General features: G+C 43.1%; 2 protein-coding genes across 2 annotated transcripts; one reads left to right on the top strand and one right to left on the bottom strand.

Moving 5' to 3' along the window:
- Window positions 1-175: 175 nt before the first annotated feature.
- Window positions 176-7,142, top strand: slc5a2 (solute carrier family 5 member 2). Its single transcript, XM_067594077.1, has 15 exons — window positions 176-484; window positions 665-736; window positions 1,321-1,425; window positions 1,638-1,697; window positions 1,776-1,880; window positions 1,972-2,077; window positions 2,650-2,730; window positions 3,516-3,745; window positions 3,953-4,088; window positions 4,322-4,429; window positions 4,592-4,742; window positions 5,618-5,786; window positions 5,893-6,108; window positions 6,285-6,420; window positions 6,491-7,142. Exons 1-15 carry the CDS (start codon window positions 386-388, stop codon window positions 6,694-6,696), a joined length of 1,980 nt encoding a protein of 659 aa, XP_067450178.1. The 5' UTR covers window positions 176-385; the 3' UTR covers window positions 6,697-7,142.
- A 391-nt stretch (window positions 7,143-7,533) lies between these two features.
- fbxo46 (F-box protein 46) lies at window positions 7,534-20,837 on the bottom strand. The gene is made up of 3 exons (XM_067594082.1): window positions 20,429-20,837; window positions 11,355-11,981; window positions 7,534-11,252 (listed from the first exon to the last, which is right to left on the bottom strand). The coding sequence occupies exons 2-3, from the start codon at window positions 11,832-11,834 to the stop codon at window positions 9,411-9,413; spliced, it is 2,322 nt and encodes a 773-aa protein (XP_067450183.1). The 5' UTR covers window positions 11,835-11,981; window positions 20,429-20,837; the 3' UTR covers window positions 7,534-9,410.
- Window positions 20,838-21,321: the final 484 nt, after the last annotated feature.

Genomic DNA, 21,321 nt, shown 5'->3' on the forward strand with positions numbered 1-21,321 from the left:
GTAGCGCTACAATCAGTGATCACATTGGGAATCAAATGTCTACATTCCTGCATGTAAAATGGTGAAAAAGCAGTGAAACTACATGAGTGAAAGCATTCTGTTGGAAAACATTTCTCGTGGTTTGATGTTAATAATTACTCAAATTAATAAACTGCTGAATCTGCCCATTGTTACTGCTGGCCAAAGTTCTCACTTGGACTGACCACTGCAGTCCTGCTGCCCATACATCAGTCAGCCAGAGATACAGTATTTGTTCTCTTGTAAGTATTCGGTTCTATTGCTATATAAGTTTGGGTGTTTTTACAGATGATAGTCGTTATTTAAGGCTCTAATCTCCATTAGAAGCAAAGCTAGTGTATACAGTATACAGTTATTGAGTAGAACAATGGAGGAACTCTCATCAGACAAGGTGATCATCAACAACCCAGCAGACATCATCATCATTGTTGGATATTTCATTACGGTCATTGGTGTCGGCATTTGGGTGAGTGCACCTGTGTTAGTCTGTGTGTGTAATTGAGTGTAATAATCAGTAGGTTATGATGACTAATTAAAATATAAACAGTATATCACCATAAGACATGTATGTCATATTCTTGTATGTATAAGCAGGAACAGATAACATTGCATTTGTGATATCAGATTTTTCCTCACTGTGTTTCAGTCCATGTTTCGAACCAATCGTGGGACAGTTGGAGGATATTTCCTGGCAGGGCGGACCATGACCTGGTGGCCGGTGAGTTCAATGTAAAGTTACACTGACAAATATATAGGCTGATATTACCTTATTAGTATCAGCATATGTGTATAATATAATATGAAGTTGCTAATTTAGAGTGTTGCTGTTACATTGTCCACCAGAGGGTGCTGACAAGTTTATTTTTCAACTGTAAAATCTCACTCAGTATGCTACATATCTTTAAAAAATCCAAAAAAAAATCAAGGAAATCTTATCTTAATTAAAACTGCTTATTTATGTTTTTAGATTTTTTAAACTCTCAAATATCAATATCTGTATCTGCTTCAGAAATCCAGTATAGGCCAGGCTCTAGTTCAGTAAAATCAGTCTGCTTGAACTTTGAGATGACAGGATTATCTTTAGGTTCCTTCCTGTGATGGAAGAAAGGATGTAGACGTAAAGTCATCTCCTTTTGGATCTTCTTAAGAAACAAAGAAAAGAGACAATATATAGCTCAATTTCGAAACTCACACAAAGATTTTGTGGGGTTCACTATGCACTCATTTCTCGGTTTTGTGCATTTCTGTTTCCCACATATGTGATTTTTCTTCTGTGCTATTTTGTGTTCTTTTTTTATTCAGGTTGGTGCATCTTTGTTTGCCAGCAACATTGGTAGTGGTCATTTTGTCGGCTTGGCAGGCACCGGAGCAGCCAGCGGCATCGCTGTGGGAGGGTTTGAATGGAATGTAAGTCACACTATATACTTCCATCCTGTTGAACTCTGCAGTTTAGTTACACATTAATCACCACCTTGAAACACCAAATCAATACATAAATGACCTTCATAACAAGGAGATACTGAATCTAATTTATGGTGCCACAAATTAAATGTCATTGAGAGTGAACTACAGTAGGAGAAGGAATAGTCTAACATGTCATATGTTGTATGTTGTGTCAGGCTCTGTTCATTGTGCTGCTGCTCGGCTGGCTGTTTGTACCCGTCTACCTCACAGCTGGGGTAAGTAGCTCAGGCTGTATGATAATTTCAGTTCACATTCACTGATTTCCCATATTAATATACAGTGTGCTGTGTTAGGTGATCACAATGCCCCAGTACCTAAAGAAGAGGTTTGGAGGGACCAGAATCAGCCTCTACCTCTCCGTTATCTCCTTGTTCCTCTACATTTTCACCAAGATCTCAGTGAGCCATAACGTCTGAGAAAACACAATCAGAGGAATATACTGTTTGTATTTCTTTTCCTCATTGCTGATTACCCTGTCCATCTCTCCAGGTGGACATGTTTTCAGGAGCCGTGTTTATCCAGCAGGCATTAGGGTGGAACATCTATGTGGCCGTCATCGCCCTCCTGTTAATCACAGCCTTGTACACTGTTACAGGTATGTGAGTGAATGTGTGTTTATGTATTGAACCTGGTCCATGAAGTTATTTTTCTTAAAGGGCAGTCCACCAATTTTACACGTGGAGTACAACCCTGAAAATAATCAGTTTACTGTACTGTACGTACAGAAACTGATTATTTTCAGCTTGCAAAAATAGTTGTATAATGTCTTGTGTGGCTCTGAAGGTAGCACTGAAGTTGAGAAAATAACAATGATCATGTCATAGTGATGTCATCACGGTTACCTTGGCATGGGATTCACATTCCTGCGTCACAAACTGGAAATGTGTAGAGTTTGAAAGATGTGGACATTTAGGCACAGAGGGTTTAATGAAAATATGCTATTGGTTGCATTGTGGGAAATGTAGGATCTAGTGTTTATGTGGCTAAAAGTCTGGATATCTCGGCATCTGCTGCTTCAATTTTGATCATTCTTTTTTTTTTTTAGTCTGTCTCTTGCAAACCCCTCAACTTTATGGAAGTGCAATACCAAATCACTGGAGTACATTTCAAGATTTCTGTTGGTATGTGTATTTTAAGGTGTTTGTGTGCGTGTGTGTGTATCACCAGGTGGCCTAGCTGCTCTGATGTTCACTGACACAGTTCAGACCTTTGTCATCATTGCTGGAGCCTTTGTCCTAACCGGCTTTTGTAAGTCCAGACTGTATCATCATACTCATAAACCTTTTGTAGACACATGATATTAAATCTTACAATAAATACTGTATTTTTTTTTTTTTTATCTTTTACAAAAAAACTGCACACTGTTCATGTTTTTGGCTTCTGTCAGTCTCTGCAGACCTGCGTCTATCAGGGAACAGGGAAGAGATTAACCAGGGTCACTAATCATTAATTTCACTGCAGCAGCATACAGTGTGCTGACACTGCAGAGTCAAAACTTCGCTGTCCACCTTCAGCCGACAAAACAGCAACCCCCCCCCAACAACCTTATCGATTTTTTTCACAAAAGGTCAAAACACAGTATGTCAGTCTAATCCTGGTGTAGATTAAAGAAGGAAGCAGACCAGATAAAAGTGGGAGAGGAACCAGCGGAGGAGGAAGAACGGCAAATCCCTTTTGTGAATTGGTGATGCGTTAAAGAGATAGTGCTGACTCAGCAGCTGACTCATATCTCCAGTCAGGACTGTATTAGACAAGGGAACTCTGGACTGTGGAACTGGATGGGAAAAACAAATGCAGTACACTTCTTTTACATTTAACAGTGATGTATTACACCTAAATGCAGAACAGGAATATCCATACCATAATGACTCCTGTAAGAATCATCATACGAAACACCCCATACTGCCACCTAAATTAAAGGGAGTTGAATTGAGTTCCATCAAATCTATGCATGGAAAGATATAACTTGCCTTTTCTATGATTTGCTTGAACAGACCCTTTAAATGACACACATCTCTCCCTTTTCCTTCTAGCTTTTGCTGAAGTAGGAGGCTACAGTGCTCTGCTGGAAAGATACAGCTCTGCCTTGCCACGTAACTTCTCCTCCCAGGATCCCCAGCGCTACAACATCTCCCCTCACTGCTACACCCCCAGACAGGACGCCTTCAACCTGCTTAGGGACCCGACCACAGGGGACCTGCCTTGGCCTGGGGTGCTGCTTGGGATCGCTATAGTTGGAGGCTGGTACTGGTGCACGGATCAAGTGAGCATCCCACATTCTTTAACACTTGTCAGCTGAAGCTCTTGGGCTTTGTTTCAGGTTAACCAGCTACTTTCAGGCTGTAGCTGACTTCACTAGAGCTACTGCAAGTCACTACACTGTAATTTACTTAACCAGTAATGCATAACGTCCTGCACCGTAGACGTGAGAAAATGTGTTTCCATGTATGTGTCCTGTGTGTTTCTCTAGGTGATAGTCCAGCGGTGCCTTGCGGCTCGTAGTCTGACCCATGTGAAGGCCGGCTGCATCTTGTGTGGCTACCTCAAACTGCTGCCGATGTTCCTCATGGTGTTCCCCGGCATGATCAGCAGGGTCCTCTACCCAGGTCTGTGGCTCACACTGGTCCCTCTCATTCCCATGGAAGGGAGGTAGACAAAAACAGAAGAAACAATAGTTCTGCTGTAGATACATTCTGCTGAGGAAGTGTTGACTCAACTTAGCTGTCATGTATAAACCCAGAGGTTGTAATTTTGTTAAAAAATATCTTGTCAAGTGTCTGACTTGACTTTTATCTTGAAATCTGTATATTTACAGTGTGTGTGTTTCTTCCACCTGTAGATGAGGTTGGCTGCGTGGTCCCTGAAGAGTGTAAGAGGGTGTGTGGGACTGAGGTGGGCTGCTCCAATATTGCTTACCCTAAACTGGTGGTTTCAATCATGCCGAACGGTAAGAACACATAACAATGACTGACTCAATACAGCGTCAACATTTCTGCTGCGAGATTTTATCTTACACCTCTCATCCCTTTCCACCGTCCCACTCACTCCAACCTTTTTTCCCCATATCCCACCTCCGTCCCACCTTCCTCGCTGCCGTCTGTCTGCGCAGGTTTGCGAGGTCTGATGCTGGCTGTGATGCTGGCTGCTCTCATGTCCTCTTTGGCCTCCATCTTTAACAGCAGCAGCACCCTCTTCACCATGGACATCTGGACTCGTATCAGACCGCAGGCCACTGAGAGTGAGCTCATTATCGTAGGCAGGTAAAGAGGCGCTGTTGCAGTAAACAAATGGTACATTAGACTTCTAAGCATTTCAATTGTTGCAGTTCTCTAACTTTCTTTCTCTTGTACTACCCTATTACATGTTATTATGTTATTGGACTGATGTAGCTACAGTGTGAACGCAGACTAAATCAGCAGCATCTGTTGGAGCTTAAAGTGACGGCTTCTGACTGCTCCCTAATACGTGTTGAAATCTTTTTTTCACGAAGCCATGATGTTGCTCCATGCATAGACAACGGCATTAACACAGCTTGGGTTTAGGGTTTGAGTCTCTTTTTGAAGGCCTTTTTTTTTTTTTAAAACTTTTGCATAGAACTTGCAAAATTGCTGCAGCAGATATTTTGTACCATTAAATATCTCAAAATGTGAGCATTTAATAACAAACTAATTTCTACTCTAGACTAGAGCTGCAATGATTAGTTAATTAATCGATTAGTCAGTTAATCTGTGACTATTTTTAATATTTGATTAATCGTTTCAGTCATTTTTCAAGAAAAAATGCCAAACATTCTGTTGTTCCAGTTTCTCAGATATGAGGATTTGCTGCTTTTCTCTGTTCAAATCATTGTAAACTGAATATTTTTGGGGGAGATGTTGTTATTTGGACAAAACAAGCTATTTTGAGACACCATCTGAGACGACTCTGAAAAATTGTCATTTTATTCACAATGTTTTGACATTTAGTAGACTAAATGATTGATTATTTGAGAGACTAATGGACAGATTTGTTAGTTGCAGCTCTGTTCTAAACATCCCATAGGCCAACGAAAACTTTATAGATGAACTGTTTGCCACTTTGGACTCATCCCATATATTTCCTTTTCCTCTTCACATCCTTCTTCTCTCCTTCTCAGAGTTTGGGTGCTGTGCATTGTAGCCATCAGTATCTGCTGGATCCCAGTTGTCCAGGCAGCCCAGAGTGGTCAGCTGTTTGATTACATCCAGTCAATCTCAAGCTACCTGGCTCCCCCCATCGCCTCGGTCTTCCTACTGGCTGTGTTTGTCAAGCGGGTGAATGAGATGGTGAGATAGCATATGCATAGATGGTAACATATTATTATTATCTTGTCACATTCATGCATTGGATATATGTATGAAACACCAGGTGAAATCCTATCCATACCTTCAGGGTGCATTCTGGGGCCTGATAGGCGGCCTGGTGATGGGTCTGTGTCGGATGTTGCCAGAGTTCTGGTACGGTACTGGAAGCTGTATTTTCCCTTCTCACTGTCCTTTCTTGGTGTGTGGGGTCCACTATCTACACTTTGCAATCATACTCTTCTTCTGTACGTCAGTGCTGGTGCTGCTGGTCAGCTACTGCACCAAGCCCATAGAGGACCAACATGTAAGTTATTTTTTACACTAAGACACAACACCCAATATATAAATGTCTCTTATTCCTCAAGACTCCATGACATGAAAAAAGTGAAGAATCTGCTGCATTGACATTTACTAGGAAATTTCAGATGAAATCAGTTTCTGGTCTAATGAAGTTCTGAGCTCGGTCTCTTTCCTTTGCAGCTCCATCGTCTGGTGTTTAGCCTGCGTCATTCCAAAGAGGAGAGGCAGGATTTGGACTGGGAGCAAGAGGAGAGAGGGAGGAGAGCCCGGAGAGAGGCTGCTGAGAGGATGAGGGAGAACAACAGTAATGATGCCGGTAAGAAAGCCAGACAAATGGAACAAACATACATTAACAGAAAGTACTGACACATTTCTCTCCCTCTCAGTGGCTGAGGAAGAAAAGTCTGGTATCTGCCATCTGGTTGGCCGGCTCTGTGGCGGGGGCAGCTCCCAGGCCCTCGAGGAAGAAGCACCTGAGGAGTCAGAGCAGCTACCTGACATCAGCGAGAAGCCTGTGTGGAAGTACACTGTGGATGCCAATGCTCTCATCATGATGGCTGTAGCAGTTTTTATGTGGGGTTACTATGCTTAACAGTCTCACTTGAAAGTGGATTTGTTTAAACTTGAGTTGTAAAATGTGATTAGATTTAATCACTTTGTGTGATGGAAAAATACACCAGTGCTGTCATCTGTTGGCAATGACTCATCACTACACTGCAAGTAATGTAGTTGTTTTCAGTCACAAAAGGTTCAAAATGAGCAATATTTCATACTACCAAGTCTCACTTTTTCTGCAGAGCACATTAGGTTGTGTTCAGTTGCAGCCATTTGTGCAGTTTTGAAGCGCATGTGTAATGCAGAGTGTGAGAATGTGGTTTTATCAGGTTACAATGCCATTACTGTATACTGTTACACATTGATTAAATCACAAGTCAATCTTTCCCTGCTTCCAGCACTGACATAGGTGTGAGAAGAAATTTGAATCTGAGATATCCATCCTGATAAATGTAAACTCAATAAAGCCTCACGTAGCCCGAAGATTTGTTTTTCTCAAAGTTTTTGGACTTCTTTTAAAACTTTGGCTCAAGAACTCAATGAAAAATTGAAAAGGACTTTACATAACTCACCTTCACTCACAATTCATCACTTTATCTAAAGAAAAGTAAAGAACAATGTATGTCAATGTACATTACATGTACATTAATAATAATTAAAAGTATGTCAAAAACTAATACTCAATTCACAAGTGTTGCCTGTCCCATATTGTATGTTGGGCAGATTTAAATCAGCTCTGATAAGATGTGACAAGTTTTAATCACTGACATTGTGTAGAACAATAATTTAATCATTTTTAAATGAACAGATTTGAAGCCATTATTAGTTCCAGGCCTGTATTTACTGATCACACACCACACAAACCAGGTAGGGATTCAGATTTCCAGTTTTAATCATCACTTCTTTTTATTTAAGCAGATATTTCCCATTAGCATTGTACATGTCTGGAACCTACAGAGTTCTCCCGTGACTACCCAACCATCTTCCCACCTCCATGCAGAGTTTCAGCATCATTCATAACATCAGTTCTTTAACGTCCAGTCTGTCAGCTTGCAGGGGTGGGGGAGTGTAAAAGCAAGGGAGGGGGGGGGGGGAGAGAGAAAAGAGGTTTTTCCAAGACTGAAGAGTCAGAGCCGTCACCAGGCACTGTTCATCTTACACTCCCACACAGAGTTATGGGTGGATCCAGTAAAGCTGGATGAAGTCTGTCAAGCATTTTAAAATCTAGCCACTTACAGGGTCCTGTGCAACTCCCAATACTCTTGACCATTTGTGAGGTATCTGACGCCTCAATCTCCTGCAGGGGTTGGGGGTGGGGGGGGGGGGGGGTAAGAGGTAGGGGGCTTTTAAGGCTGGAAGCTGGTGTAGAGAGTTTCTGCAGTCTGTGGTAGTTGGTTTCACCCGCTTCAAAGCATGAATAACGGCTTTGGCAAACACTGCCCTCTGCCGAATCGGAGGACGGAGGGGAGAGGAGGAAAGAAGAGAGCTGGGGCTTTAAACAAAGATGAAGTTTTTAAAAAAATGCATCTTTGCAAGTTGAGTAGGGGGACAGACTGATACAGGGAGAGCACAGTCCTCAAGAATAAAAGCAAATACAACAGCAAACATTCTCTGACACACACTCCAATAAAACAGCCAAACCAAAAACAAAAAACAAACAAAATGGCAAACAAGCAAGTCAATCAAACCATACAAAGTGACATCAGGCCTTTTCCAAAGTGACATCAAGTTTCTCTTTTTAATCCCAATCAATCCCACTGGTCTTAATTAATAGTCCATCTCCCATAATTCTCTGTAAACCAGAAAGTACTCAGTGGCTCCTCTTTATGGCTGGTCAGCAAGGTTAGGGTCCACTCTGAAACAATGACAAGAACAGGTCTCAGTGGCCAGTAAGACTGGCTAGTATGGTGAGACTGTGCCTGTCATTAACCAATAGTATGGCTATTTCAGAATTAACATCAGTGACACAGGCAATGATTTCAGCAGCATTATCAGGGAACTGATCAACATGGTACAACGTTACAGCACATTCAGAGAAATAGAAACGCATGGTGCAGGACAGGTACATATGGCAGTCTTCTACAACGGAAAATCAAGTTTGCTTTATACAATCACATTTCTTTAGCAACGCTGAACATTCCACCACTGAAAAATTTTACATCTGTTGGACTCAGTACAGCTCATTCCATGAAGCACCATTGTACAGCTAACATGGAAGTTTGTGATATAACACAGAACATAGAACAAGTATTGGGAACAATAAGCAGGCTCTAGGGCATTACATTTCTATGCGTCACTTTATGAATGCTAATCTCAATCAAATACACTGCAAAGTTTTCACATGAATTACCTAACAACCATGTACGGAGTTAGACAGAAACCCGAATGAGTAAGAGGCAGAAAGAGGGCTGACTGACAGCAGCAGGAGGGGACCCCAACCCTGGTATGCAAACTTTTAAAAGGTGCCACTCTGGAGCACAGTGGGGGGAAAGAGGGATTCTGGAGGGCTTGAAAAAAAAGGCAAGGAGAGTGACACACCTCTCTTCCTTCTTTACCTCTCAACCTCCCTCCACCGAGGGCAACTATGAGAAAGGAGTGCTGGAACAAAGAAAAAAAACACAGTCCTGGAGTGCTGATTCCTCCTCATACTCCATACTCTTTGTTATGTTCATCCTCTGAGTAGAGATGAGAGGGAGTAAGAAGTACACAGGAGGAGATGAGAGTTGGTACGTGAGGTGTACCCTTTCCTCTCTACCTGGCCTCCTCCCTCCTGTCCTCCCTCTTGGTGCGGATGGGCTGAGAGCCATCAGCAGGCTGTTGGACCCAGTTATTATCATGGAGCCCAACACGGCAGCCTGGTGTGTCCTTGTCTGTACGCCGGCAACACATCCAGTAGGAACGTCCATAAGGCAAGTCATGGTGGTAAGGTTTGGGGTGCCAACGGCACAGGGAAACATCCCCACGCTCATATTGCCGCTTACACTGCTTGCAGGGGTCATCCCTGTAGAGAGGGTCTTGATTCCAGCGAGAATCCACTGCCCGCACCCCGTATGTCTCAATCAGCACCTTGAAGTAGTGGCAGGTGCACTTGAGGGCTGCCAGGGAGCGTGTGGGCAGGTAACTGAAGATATTGACCATGATGTGGTCCGGGAGCAGCAGCATGTACTGGCGCGGTTCAAGGAGGCGCTGAATCTGAAAGCGGATCTCCAGGAAGTCATGGGACACGTGGCGATAGAGGCGACACAATGAAGGGTCTGAACAGTCCTCCCCAACGCTGGCCAGGGGAGAGTCTGGTCGAGTTGTCCGCTCCCCTGAGCCCACTGCCACTCCTGCCCCAGGGCCGTTGTTGTTGGCACAGTCCAAAGAGCACATTCCTGACCCACTGCCAGTGCCTGTTCCTTTTACATCCTCCTCTGCACCCCGAGGGGGCTGAAGGAAGAAGAGCTGTCCAGGAGGAGGATCATCTGATGAAGGGTCAGTGGAGCTGCCTACACCTCCACCGCCTCCTCCCCCACTAGGCATAGCAAAACACACCGTCTCTTCTTGCACATTCTCTGTACTGTCCTTGCCATAAAACACACATTGGTCCACAGCACCTGTCACCACCACCTCCACATGAAAGCCGGTGACTCGCTCCCTCCCTACACCCACCGCTTTCTTCTCCCCAGGGGAGAGCTCCTGGGTTGGGTCCGGGCTGCCACAAGCCTGCCTGTCCGGGTGATGGAGGTCCCCTTCCGGTTTGGGGGCAGCAGTTGTGGCAGCAAGCAGCAAACTACTGGGATCCCTTGAGGAGGGACTGACAAGCTGGTAGAGGTCACAGGTGATTTTTTCTTTGGACCTGGCTGCTGCCTGGTTACCACCACCACCACAGCTCATAAACATACAGCGGGACCTGCCAGCTGGCTCCAACTGAGACCGTGGGTCCAGATTTGACACTCGGAAAGCTATCCTCACCTCACCGTGACTGTGGCTGGGGGGTGGAGGAGGTGTTACAATGCCAGACTCCCCTCCTTTCCTGCGCTCCCTTTCTGCGTCTCGATTAGAAAAGTCTATTCCAGAACTAGCGCCCAGATGAAGCCGATTCTCCAGGTTCTGGGACTCAAAGTGTGCAATGGCCTGGGCTACCCTGCATGACTCCTGCTGCTCCTCCAGCTCCTGGTCTGTCTGGATGGGAGATGATGATTCTTTGGCCTCTTTAGAGGGTTGGCCATTTGAACTGTCAGAAACAAACACGATAGGAGTGGGGTCTGATACTGTGCCTCGGAGTAGAGTGTGCTGGTGGGGGGTAAGGCCCTGGCCATGAGTGGTAGTTGGAGGCTGGTGGTGTTGGTTCCCATGAACAGCCACAATCCCCTGGAGGGCCATGGCTGTCCTCTGCTCAACCAAGGCAACCATCTCTGCCACGGACAGCAGGTCTGTCTCATTCACCCCTCCTAGTGGTGGCTCATCAGGGCTAGGAGGTGCATTGGGTGCCAGGGAGGACTCATGGCCGAGGTGTGGCTCTGAGGATTGGGAGCGAGTTGGAGGATCGTAGGATGAGCATCGCCTTCGTCTTTTGGCTTTACTGCAGTCAGTTGCCCAGTTTCCTTTAACCTGCAGAAAAAAAAATCATATTCAATTGAAAAACAACTAACTGGAACTGATATGTCCGACAAAAAGCAAATCCCTGCGGCACATTTTGTTGTAGCCCCTTACCTTCATGGCACTGGGTCTGGGCTGGCCTGCTCCACTGAACTGGTGTGCCACAAAGAAGGCAATCTTCTCCTTGGTGTTTCCTGGCTTAATGACATACCAGGTGTCTAACAGCACGCGGCCGTCTTCCATCTGGGACCCAGAAGAGGGTGGTGATGGAGGGGCTGAAGAGGGTGGAGGGGCCTGGCTCTGTGTCAGGGAGCTGGAGACAAGCTCAGGTTCAGGTGGAGTGTTCTCCGAGCCAACATCCTCCTCCTCTCCATTCTGTTCCTGCACCCCCACTATCATCCCTCCATCTTCAGTCCCATCCACCGTCCTTCTGGCACCTGGAGAGGGTTCAGCCTTGCAGAGGGATGGGGACCCTGCCCCACCGCCACCTCCGCCACTGCCCCCTGAGCCTGGGCTCCTAGCTTTGTTCTGGGAGTAGGTGCCAAAGGGGCGTGGGCACCACAGACGGATGTGGGAGAAGGTGTCTCGGTCCATCAGGATGCGGACCACCGGGGCATATCGGCACCTATGCTGGCCAGCAAGCACCCAGAGCCAGAGCTCTCATTGTCGGCACCCTGTCCCAGTGCCAACTTGATGGGCACTGTCTGCCACCAAGGTCACCAGCAACACTGGGCATACAACCTGCATCAAGAGGAAAGTGGGAGATAAGAAGAAAGTGCAGAGGGAGAGAATTAGAGAAGAGAGAGCAACAGCACAGTCATTCAAGTGCTCAGTCACTAACAACAGAGTTCATATCTCAGGAGCAACAATGCTCGTCAGTGCTGGAATCAACTCAGTTAATCAATGACCAATTGAGGTTGTACTGAATATTTGCCTCGAGGTACAATTCAAACTGGGTGTTAGCATTTTACAGCAGCAGCGCAGTCACTGGTATAGAGATAACACAACTATCCTCACAAAACTATCTGAAATAATCACAACTGGCCTGCCTCCAACTTTGGCCAAACTCCATTTGCAATTACATTTGCTACTGTGTAGTAAGATCATCTCCCTCGCCTCGGAGCCTCTAAATCAAATTAAAGGGATTCCATTTCAGGTTTGGTGTCTGTGGCGTGCAGATGAAAGGGATGAAAAGATGGAACACAAAAGCTCCAAATGGACTCTGCTCTGTCTCCCTCCCTCCGCTCCTCTCCTGCATCTCAGTGCTTCAAAGAGGACTTGCTTAATAGGAGGCAACACAGGGAGGAGCATGCAGGCATATGCTGGACCTATTTTTAGCACACAGCATGAGGGGGTGGGGTAGTAGTGAAACTGCTGTAGCTGTCCTCACCCCTTTCTCCATGCCAAAGAGCCTATGCTACAGGCTAGGGGGGGGAAGCCTTTAGTCCACCCAGCGTACTTTGCTTCTGCGGCTATGCCAGCTGTAGGGGCTGCCAGGAACGTGCTGGCACGCTTAAGGAGAGAAACAAGTGGCGACGGAGCAACACGTTTGGCTCACTGCTGATGCTCAAGGCCTCCTCTGCAGCAGAGAACAGCTTGAACTCAGAGTTACGGCTCATCTGTCAGTCCTGAGCTGCTCCCTTCGAGGTTACACTTCATATATTACATGTTTAAACTGTATTATAGGGTTAAGCTAGCTAGAAGTTTGTTGTTTTTTTTTAAATCATATTAACTTGTGATTTGAAACTGTGCAATTTTCAACTTTAAGATCCCTCCAGACATGCTTTAAAACATAAAAATAATACTAATACTTGATTAATAATTTTTGTCCAATATGGTTTTTCCACAAAAAAGTTCAATTACCTTGTTAAAAACTCAAATGTTTAACTGCTAGACATATGTACATTGGAGGCTTCATGTTTCTACATTGCACTTGTTAAATTGCATATTAGACCACGACTGGCTTCCAAACTAGTCGTCATGTCACAAATCCTGGTGCTCTCTCCTGCTTTTACACTCCCCCAGCGCTGCAAGCTGACAGACTGCACGTTAGAGAACAAAAGCTGATACAGCCGCATCTTAAACTGAGATTTCAGGTGAGCAAAGAGAAACTTTCCTCCGTCAACTGATGAATGTGAAAACAGTCTTCTAGTGTCAAACTCATTCAGTGAAGCTCAAACCAATCAATCCAAATGAAGTAACAATAAGCAAATAATTTTAGTAGAGGGGGACTTAAAGATAACTTGCAACAGGCTAAGACCAGGTCCTGACAAAAGCCAAAACCACATCACTGACTATACCATGGTATATATGGGATGAATGATGATATACTTATCTTCATTCACCAGCTAATATACAAAGTCCTGATTGTACCAGTTGTAACTACATAGATGCAAACACCAGGACCAACCAGCCACTCCAGCCTTTGAGTAGTTCAATAAAAATTATGTTCAACTCTCTCGCATGCTATCGATCATTAACTAGAGGTGCAACATTTCACAAGTGATTGGCTGGTCAGAAAATTAATCATCAAGCATTTTGATAAATGATTAATCATTTATGTCATTTTTAAGCAGAAACCCCAATCATTCTCTGGTTCCAGCTTCTCAAATGTGAGGATTTTCTGCTTTTCTCTGTTTTATATCCTTGTAAACTCAACTTATTGGTAACTTATTGGTTGGACAAAACACGACATAAGACATCACCTTTGACTCTGGGAAACTATAATGAACATTGCTCAGTATTTTCTGACGTTTTATAGACCTAATGATTAATCAATTAACCAGCAGATAAAATAGTAATGAAAATAATAGTTAGCTGCAGTACCAATATCAACATGAGCATCAGACCAGATGAACCACAACATCCAGAGGAAACATATCAAATGATAAAAGTGAGGACTCTGACAAATTTCAATCAATACCGATAAAATAGTTTAAACTATGTATACTGAGCCCATGTACCTTACACCAGTGTATACTAACAACAACCTCACAATGTGTGAAACATATTGTTGACAAGCCCTTTTTATATTTACTATAAATGACAACAACTCACTCCCACTTCGTGTCTGTGCAGTGTCCTTTCACCTCTACAGGTCTAGACATGCAGTTAGCTCCTGTGTGAGTATCTTTGATTAGCTTGTTGTCTGATCTGAACAGTAGTAAATTTACACATCGCATGGTAGATTTTAGAGTGTGGCAGCAACTTGACAGGTCAACAACCTGTCATGGACTTTTCATAAACTTTTCAAATAAATGCATTTGAAATGTTTATTTAGAAATCAATTATTTTATGACATCTGTAGTTTACATTATTATTACTTATTTTTTTAAACCGCACCAGTTTGAATGGCTTCAGTAATTTGTGCGGTAAGGGGAAAAAAAAAAATCAATACCGCAGCAGCCCTAGTGGTGCTTTGTATATTTGGACTAATGGAAACGCTTAGAGAGGTGCAAAAAGCAAACACCGCCCACACAGCGTGGTGGACCAATTCAAATGCTTCCTCTATAATCACACAGCAACAACTCGGCTAAGAGCAAGCAGATTATACTGTTATGAGGGGGGGGGGGGGGGAAAGCTAGTGAACCCATTTTACTACCCTTTCTCTCCATGACCCCTCATGACTCTGTCTCTTTAAACACTTTTATTCTCAACCTCCTTTCCATCAACCCCTCTTTTCCCTCCCTCTCACTGCATCATGCAATCTACCGCTCAAACAGATTGGATGGAATCATAAGAGGGGCCAGAAGAGAGACAATGTGTCACTGCAGCGCTCAAGTACAAGACTCACACACACACACGAGTATCAGCCACCTTATCATGCTATCGAACACAATCATTAGCTCTCAGTTTCTTGTGAACTAAAGATTGTTGAGGAAAGAGAGTCTACATATAATAATTCTTAAGCAATGTTCACACTCACTGTTTACATGTAAACATGACGTGTCCACATTAGTGTTTTTGATTGTCCTCCATCTACACTGAAACAAAACAAAAGATGAAAAACATTCAAATCTCTTCTTCCTCTTCCTTTTGGGTTGGCAAACAAAATTATACTGTGCAGCCAACATTTGGCACAGAGTGGGACAGACACAGCCTGGTTACTCCTGTTGGTCGCGGCAGGTTAAAACTCCATTTGATCACTTATACTGTGTTTCAATGTAGTTTAACACACAATTTAATATTTGTCGTTTCCTATGTTTTTGTTTCTGTTGTCAGATGACTGAACCAAGTATAAAATTGTTTATAAATGCCTCTAGTTAACCAAGTGAAACAGTAATTTCTGGGTTGTTGCGACTACGGCCAACAATCAAATCACTATTTAATGCTTGAGATGTCATCTTACAACATAAACATATATAAAGATCAATGACAGTATTGTGTGATCAGCTTCACTGCCATTCAAAATGAGCGATCACAGAATGTCTTAAAATTACTGCTACACAGCACCCAAGCTTGTGTGTCCATGTATCATCGTTTTGGAGGAGCTTTGTTCTTTCTGTCCCCATCACACTCTGGAGAGCCTCTCCCACAAGATCAACTTTTTTGGTGTGAAAGAGGCTGAGTGGTTGGTGGGTCAGCTCAACACTATTGAAAAGTGTCACTCAACCGAATTTAAAGAGTCTCACAACGTTTTCAATTTATGCTTTGGTGAAGGGTTCGGTTGTCTCCATGGTAACCAGATGCTATCCTCCAGCCAGCTTGTTTAGTTACATTATATCATCTCAACCGGGACTAATTAAACAAGGATGTTACAAATTATGCAAAGTTAGTGAAAACTACAATCTCCATGGTGACATTAGTAACACTACCCAATCACATTGCGTGACGAAATATGACTGTGTCCACGACATAACAAAATTCTCCAGGTGTGTAACATGAAAGAAAAGTGTCAAACGACACTTTTTCCTGTTGAAAATACATCATTTCTGTTGAGCAACACTTATTAAAAGTGTTGAGCGACCTGTGGCTTTAAAGGCCAATTAAATAAAATACTTAACCTCAGGTCAGACAGCTGCGGTAAATGTTGGAGAGACTTGTTTTGAGTTGAACTTGTTATTAAAATTAGGCCTATAAAAACTGAACCACTTAACAGATACTGGTTGTCTTTCTCATAGACTTATCACACATTGTCCTATCCAATATCTCACATTTAGACATAGTTGGAGAGTCATCACTCATTCAGTTTTCCGTATACCACATTACTCCCTAACAGTCGGTTTAAGCTAGTACTGAGCTATTAGGGCTGGGCGATAAAATGATAACAATAATTATCTCAATATAATTTTCCTAGATAGAAATATAACAAATATTCAATAAATGCTAGATATAATTCAACTGAGAGGCTGGGTCGGCTCGCACCAGCTACTGGGGGCTGGCTAACTGCTGATAACTGCTGCGGAGTTGCACTTCTAATTCACGGCAAATAAACTACATTTATTACATGTACCATTATCACTAAAGCAGGCAGAGGAATAGCTAAACATAGGACACACTGAGCAAGAGAGAGCAGGAGTGTGAGAGGGAGAGAGTGAAGCCATCACTACCTGCTAAGCTAAAGTAACTAGCAGATCTGAATAGTGTGTAAACAACTGTGGGATTAATGAGAAAGTCACTAAAAGAAGGAGAGAGCTATGAGTGCTTAAGAAGAACAAGTGTTCGTTTAAATGTACAGCAGGTAATGAATGCAGTAATGAAGAATACAGCTAAATTAACAGGGTTGAGAGCAGCAGAAATGCTATCAGTTACACAGAAACACTGACAACGGGAAATGAGACAATACGCTTACTGCAGCACATCAGGTCACAACTTCATCTGGGCAGAGGTGATTTCTGTGGGCTATGTATTGTGGGTGTTTTCATTTGTATAAATTTAGTTGGAATTTAAACGCTTACGTGTTACTGGACATGTAACTAACTTTGCAGTCTGAGCCATCTTACATATGTGCTGTATCACACTGCAGTACTTCATTTTTCTATTAACATATTTATTCTGTTGAGGAAAAGGGATTTTAATTAATTTTACTCTTGCATATTTTGGATGTTGAAAAAAGATTTTATCATAATAATTGTTTTGAATGTTCTACGTAAGATTTGTGAAATGTTCTGCTGTTTGGTGTTTGTCATGTTCCGACCATGAAGAATAGCCGTCTATTTTCTTCAACTTTCACTCAGGAGCAAAAATGAGCCTTTACACTGGAAAGAAATAATGATTTGACATTTGTCATGATAATTATCGATATCAGCTGATATGAGCATTTTTATCATGGTAACATTTTTGGCCATATCGCCCAGCCATATGAGCTACTTTAACTTTTTTTCCTCTTCATTTGTGGCAGTTCAGGAAAATGAAGGCTTGCGTTTGGTTTTAAGCTTTCTACATCAACCTAATCCTTCAAATCCTGTCCAAGCACAGAAGCAGCCAGGAACATCACAGCAACACTTCAGTGCTGGAGACTGCATCGTGAGGTACCCAAGCTGTCTGACAAATTACTTGTCAAACCGTAATGATGACTTTCTGTATGCCTTACTTAACTGCTTGCACAAATACACAACTATGCAGTTCCACATGTAGACTGCAGGAAGGAGATCAACCTGCTAGTGTCAACCTGGATGACACTCACAACTGTACCACAGTATGCAGGGATGTAGCTCCGTTTGGGACTCTCTCATCTACATGGAGACAATCCTAGATGTTTCCCATTAAAAAGCTTAGTGAAGTGGCTTTGAGCTGCTCTTTATCAGGAGGCGGGTAAGTTAACAAGACATAGATTTTACACTTGGGGGGGAAAAAAAACAGTCAGTCATCATCCTTCACATATTCTCTCACTTGCTTGATTGATTGATGCAGAATCAGAAGTGTTTTCAAACTATATTTCCCAGTTTTACAAGAGAGGAGACTTCAAGGATGGAGCTTAAATGGTTAGTTTGGCAAATGTACGTCTGGTTAACTTCTCCACCTTTGATAAAAAGCAGTTCTTCTATGGGAACCATCCAGGGTGGTCTCCATGCAGTGGGTGAGACAGTCCCTAACAGAGCTAGCAGGGATGGTGTGACTGAAGCATTTACAACAGAAGGTATACTGAATAGGCCAAATCGTACAATAGATTAGTCTGTCTGAAATGAAAGGACAGCAATGTGAACTGGACCAGACCACACACAGCAGTTCTGCTATCTGGACCATTCTGATTAAGTTTTTTCCAACATTGCGAAACATGTTGTTTTAAATACACAAATGCCTGTGAATTACTGCTGCAGTCAAAGTGTGGAAATCCACACAGTCTTGACTACACAGCTACACACAAACACTAAATGTTGACAAGGTACTGATCTGTTTACAAATTACTATCTTGGTGTTTGCGTGGTGTGAGATTGGCAGGTTTGTCTCATTGCATTAAACTGAATTTCTGCTCCCCTGTACGAATTGAGGGCAGTTTGACATGCACTCTGACCAGGATAATAGTTTTATTATGGCAGGTGTCTGCAGTTTAGAACACATAGTGTACCACATCCCATATTAAATGCTAGTTTGAAATTTAACAAGTCAGATTAGCAAATGGTGCACAAATTTTTAAGCTTGTGACTTAAAGCTTTGTGTTTTCCTTTATGACTATCAGCTCATGAGTTTAAAGCTGCCTTCAGATGATAAGAAATTTGCTCTTCACTCGCTGCAAGGTAAGGTGCAGAGCATAGTGCAGACACTTGGTGCAGATGCTCTCTACCTCCCCTGCTTGCATGCGCCGCTTCTGGCTACATCACTACGTCATTGGTTGCGCTTTGAAAGGACAGTGGCAACCAAGGTCAAAGTTGAAATAATTTGAACTTTGCGCGCAGCACTTGGTGGCAATGTTGAGTGGTGCACCATGCCAAGGGTAGCGCTTCCGCCTAGTTGGGCGCCACCGCTCTCCCCACAAGAAAACAATGGCACAGCCAGTGCAGAGCGGTTTCACCGCTGATCATGTGTGGGGACCTTAAGGCTGTCCTTACAAAAAAGTCAGCCTGATAAACGCAGAACAGTGTCACTCCAGCTCAGCCTCCTCATCCTATACTCCAGCTCTCCCGCACTCTTTTTCACAGCATTTCAGCCTGCCAGCCAAAAGCTGACGAATGATAATACTGAAGCTTGCCAAAAAGTCTTAGCTCAATCTCACCCTCTCCATGTGTGCCTGTGAAGACAATGCAACAGAAGCCCAGCCAGCAGGCCAGCTTTGCTGCAAACTGTCAACAGAACAATAGGGCTGAGTGCATCACTCCAGCAGTCTGCCCAGGAACATTACACCCACAGCAGCCCTTCTGTTGGGACACCTAGGGAGAGTGGCTGACTGGCCTGCAGGACAAGGTAGACTTTGATGCAAGCTTTGACACCACAGTCACAAAGGCCACTGTTTCAAAATGTTGTGTTGTCCTACTCAAACATCTGAGAGGAGGAGGGCGAATCATGTGCTGTCTAACAATATCATATCAGACAGTACTCCTTGTGAGTTTTGTTAAATTTTAGAGCAATGACAACGTGAGATTGTAATATGCTACTGTACCAAAAACAGATTCACTCTAGACTTGTTCATCTTAGCTCATGTATTTGTACATATCTCCTTATAGCTAACTGAGTTATGCCATGCGACATGTCAGTTTATTCGTGGCATATGTAATATCAAAACAACCAATACAGTACTGTAATAAGCTTCACTTTATGCAGGGTCCTTACTGCAATTCAAAAGTGTTGGAGGAAAACGGAGGCCTGCAGGTCACATAACCATTAGTTTTCCTGGTCCTGTTTTGGAAACCATTTAACCCTACAAAACTAGCTGCAATTGAGTTATGCCAACTTCTCCACTGACAACCAGCAAGTGTGGTATTACCAAAACACACATCAATAACAGCTACAATATTTATCCGATTGTTAATTTTATGTGTAGCAAATCACCTTTGAACCAGTAACGTTAGCTGGTTTTACCCAACTAGCAAACAGTTGCTTACACACCGTCGTAATCAAAGCTCAGTACCTAGAAAGACCTAGCATGTTTTTCAGTCTATTTGGTTGATATTTAACATTAACTACGCTTAAAGGAACTTTAATAGTCTATTTAATTAATAGGTAGTTAACACAGGGTAAATAGACCCGTCATTAGCTAAAGCTAAGAAGGTAAAAAAAAACACCTCAATGTTATATTTTGCTAGCCTACTTACCTCAGCAGTGTTGATCTCCACAGACAACCTTCTTGACTTGCAAAACTGTCGATGACAAGTGTTTTCCTCTTTGTATTTCGCTTGTTTGTCTGGTGAAATGCAGGTGACACGAGTTAACTATCCGTGTCCACGTAGCTAAGCTAAGCTCGCTCGCTGGCTACCGTCGACATTAGCCAGCAGCTCCTTGTATCATCAGCCTTGTTTAGTGGCGGCTGCTTTCGAGGCTTGTGTGTGTCTGTCAGTTGTCTGAACACAGTCTAGCTGACCGTGCGCCTTGATGGGACTCTCCGCGGCCCATGTAACACAAGCTTTTACGGTATGTTCTCGGGGATACCAAAATAATCAGTGTCAAAACGGCAGTAGGAGGAAGGCCATCTTGTTGACAAGCAGCTGCATAAAGGCCCGCAGCCAATAGCGATGCAGAGTCGGTGGTGTGCCCATATATGGCGTCTGCACGGCTCCCTCCCTCTGCTGCCCCCCTGCTCCCCCTCACTCACTACACTGGACCACTGCACAGTCACAACATCATAAGGTCACTGTGTCAAAGACAGGTGGACATTCATATACACCTAAAGTAAGGCGCATTCACACTCATAAGGTAGATTTAGTATGTGTTGTATATGAATGTTTATATTACATTTATATTGTGTGTTTATGTTATGTATCTTATTACATGTTTACATTTTCTTAAATTTTGCATTGTTTACATTTTAAAGATCCCCCAGACTTGTTTTAAAATGTATATAAAATATTCTACTTTGTATATAATAATTAGTGTCTGATATGATTTTTCCACAAAAAAAAGGTTCAATTATCTTGTTAAAATTCTTAAAAATTACACCTTGTCCTTCTTCCTTATTAAAAAATCGAGTCTATAAATATACAAATATATT

Source organism: Thunnus thynnus, chromosome 7, assembly GCF_963924715.1.
Source record: "Thunnus thynnus chromosome 7, fThuThy2.1, whole genome shotgun sequence".
NCBI classification, from domain to species: Eukaryota; Metazoa; Chordata; class Actinopteri; order Scombriformes; family Scombridae; genus Thunnus; species Thunnus thynnus.